Source organism: Gavialis gangeticus, unplaced genomic scaffold (assembly GCF_001723915.1).
Source record: "Gavialis gangeticus isolate Ggan-Ray unplaced genomic scaffold, GavGan_comp1, whole genome shotgun sequence".
NCBI lineage: Eukaryota > Metazoa > Chordata > Crocodylia > Gavialidae > Gavialis > Gavialis gangeticus.
The window spans coordinates 12,320,332-12,323,121 of record NW_017729026.1 but is presented as its reverse complement, the minus strand read 5'-3'; the positions used below and the strand labels follow the sequence as shown (position 1 = coordinate 12,323,121).

The following is a 2,790-nucleotide window of genomic DNA, read 5'->3' as shown; positions in this document are numbered from 1 at the left end:
ATTCAGGTCCTTTAGGGTCAGAAAGTAAAGGTCTTGCTGCCATTGATGAACAGTTGCTCATACAATCCGGCATTCACAATCCATCCCTCAGGCCCCAGGTCAATTTTACATTTATGGCACAATGAATATGTTAATATTCATGTATTATATTATCCATCTATCTATCTATGGATATAGACATAGATACCCATGAATCTGAGATCTGAATAGAAAAACCTACCTATTTTGGCATGAGAAACAGCTTTTTCCTGCTTTACGGGTTCATGCTCTGCAAAAAAGAACCACCACACATTAGAAATTAGATTTTTAATTACCTTCCTGTCATAACTGTCTATGTATTAGTAAAGCTGCTTACATGATTCATCAAAACAGCTATTCATCAGACAAAACTGTTTTGACAAAGGTGAAATTTTTATATTGTTGATATTCAGTGACATTTCCTACAAGGTACTTTTAAATCTTTTCTTTTAGAAAACTGCAAAAATTCATTTGGGGATTTGAAATTTAATTTCAAATGTTAAGGGTTTGTTAAAAAAGATATTATTTCATGACCCCTCCCTAATGGTAGTGCACATTCTATCATAATATGAGTGAGAGAACAGTGAAATATTTTAGTTTTAATTTATTTTAATTTAGTAAAATTTCAAAATTAAATAAGGGAAGCTACTACTTAAACCTGACAGAAATATCTTATCTTCTTCATTGAAGAATATGTTGCTTGTACCGTGTTAATTCTTAAACAGATACTTAGAACTGGAAAAAAAGAATTTAGGGGACTAATACGAGAAGAACTATTTTCAATATCTTTGTGTTAGTCTGGAATCATTCTTTCTATATTGTGCACCATTGTATAGCATGTTATGGAATAATTTAAAAAGGAATAAAACAATATAAATATGTATATAAATAAAATACAAATCTAAAACAATTAAACAAAAAATTGTAATATATCAAAATAGTTTTACCAAAACAGACTTTTTTTGGAATTTATATTTCAGAGAACCTTTCAAAATACTGTTTTAATGCTGACAGTAACTAGATACAATTTTTCAAAACATCAACAATTCCTTTGAAATGCACGTTCTGAATTTTGGCCACCTCTGTCTAGCACTTATTACAGTATTTTATCCCCTTAACTGAAATTACTTTCTGTAAGGATATTTTTGTCCCATTTTTGTTTGGTGACTCTTGAGCCCAGAACTGATAAGCTGAAATCTGATCTTTGTTATACCAGTAAAATGTCAAGTAATTCTGCTGGCTTTCATCTCACCCCTTTTCTATACCTAGAACTCTCCTTTAAGACCTCAAATGGCTCAATATGTTGAATCTAATAATTAATCTCTTAATTCTGGCAAGGAACATGAGGAACTGTCATCCTTGCACAAACAAACGTTAAAAATACTCTATCAATGTTATACTTACTGTGTATATGAGGTTTCTCTATTGTGGCTGCAAAAAGGAGGAGAAAATATTTTTAATATGCATATCACTGTACTGCATTTTTTAATGAATTTGTTCCTTCTGTTTGCCTACAGGTGAAACCTTCAATAAATGCATAACAGAACACGGAAGCGCTGACATAATATGAACAAATGTATGCTTTGCTGAAAAAGAAAAAGAGAGCATTTCAAAATAATGGACAGATATGACAACTCATTTGAGGCCAAATATGGAAGCAATGTGTAAGACACAAAATTAGACCCCTCAGAATTAATTACACCCACTCTAACAATCATAAAGGATTCTAAATTTGGTGCCAACCTTAAGCCAAGGAACTGGAGGATAGTGTTTGAAGGTGAAATTTGAGGCAAATATAAAACAATTTGTATCATCCATGTTACAGGACTTTACACTTTAAGACTTTAATTTCTAAACTCTGTTATTTTTTTATTTCCAACTTTTCATAGACATGAAAGGAGGTGTCACTGAAGACTGAATATACACATTTGTTTTCTTATTAATTTTACTTCATTTTTTGTGTTAAACTAGCTATATATGGAAAACTCTATTCAACTCCCTTTCCCCCTGTTACAAAAAAGCATTATTATGGGAAAAGGAGAAGGGTGAAGGGGACAGAAGAGAATGTAAAATGATGATGGTAGTGTATTAATGTCTGGACAAGAACTGTCCCACTGCTGATAAATACTCATACAACATATGTGGTAACAGAGAATGCAAGTATTTTCCTTTTGGAATTTCCTGTCAATTAGAAAAATCCAAATTAATCTGTTTTATATGTTTAAAGAACAATGGAAGAGATGTACTTGGGAGAACTCACTGCCTGTCCCTTAAGGCTTTATCTATCCTACACATGCACATGCTTACTGCGTAGTAAACCTTGCTAATCATGAGTCAATTTGCTACCTGCAAGTACAAGTAGCAAATTTACTTGTCATTACTAACTGCACAGTAGCACTCATGTAGATGCCTGACCGGCAGCAAATCTGTTCCCAGTCAGTCAGCCATCAGGGTACAGAAGATTGCACCCTGTCTTTGGGAACCACCTGCTGCTGGGACAGGCTCTGCTACCAGAGCCTGGGCAGGGGCTCTGTCCCCCTGCCCCAGCAGCAGGGATCTCAAAGCCCCCTGCTCTGAGATCATGATCAGGGAGTGGAGGCTGGGAGATCCTTATCTTTTAGTTCCCACTTCACAATTGAGGCATGGGGCTTGGAAAGAGCTGCAGGGATGGGGCAGGTACAACCCCACTGCCCTAATCCACCAGCTGCACATCTTGTAGCAAGCCCATGGCTGGGGGGGGGGCGGGGGCAGGGAATACCTTCCCTGCCCGGC

The 2,790-nt window shown here is 35.8% G+C and overlaps 1 protein-coding gene across 1 annotated transcript in view; it reads right to left on the bottom strand.

Annotated features, from left to right (window-relative positions):
* Window positions 1-2,790, bottom strand: part of LOC109299694 (sporozoite surface protein 2-like) — a 154,025-nt gene that overhangs the window by 24,957 nt on the left and 126,278 nt on the right. The window contains exons 19-20 of the mRNA XM_019520214.1: window positions 1,423-1,449; window positions 221-268 (exon numbers count right to left, since the gene is read on the bottom strand). Coding sequence (XP_019375759.1) covers window positions 221-268; window positions 1,423-1,449 — 75 coding nt within the window. The remainder of the gene's footprint in view (window positions 1-220; window positions 269-1,422; window positions 1,450-2,790) is intronic.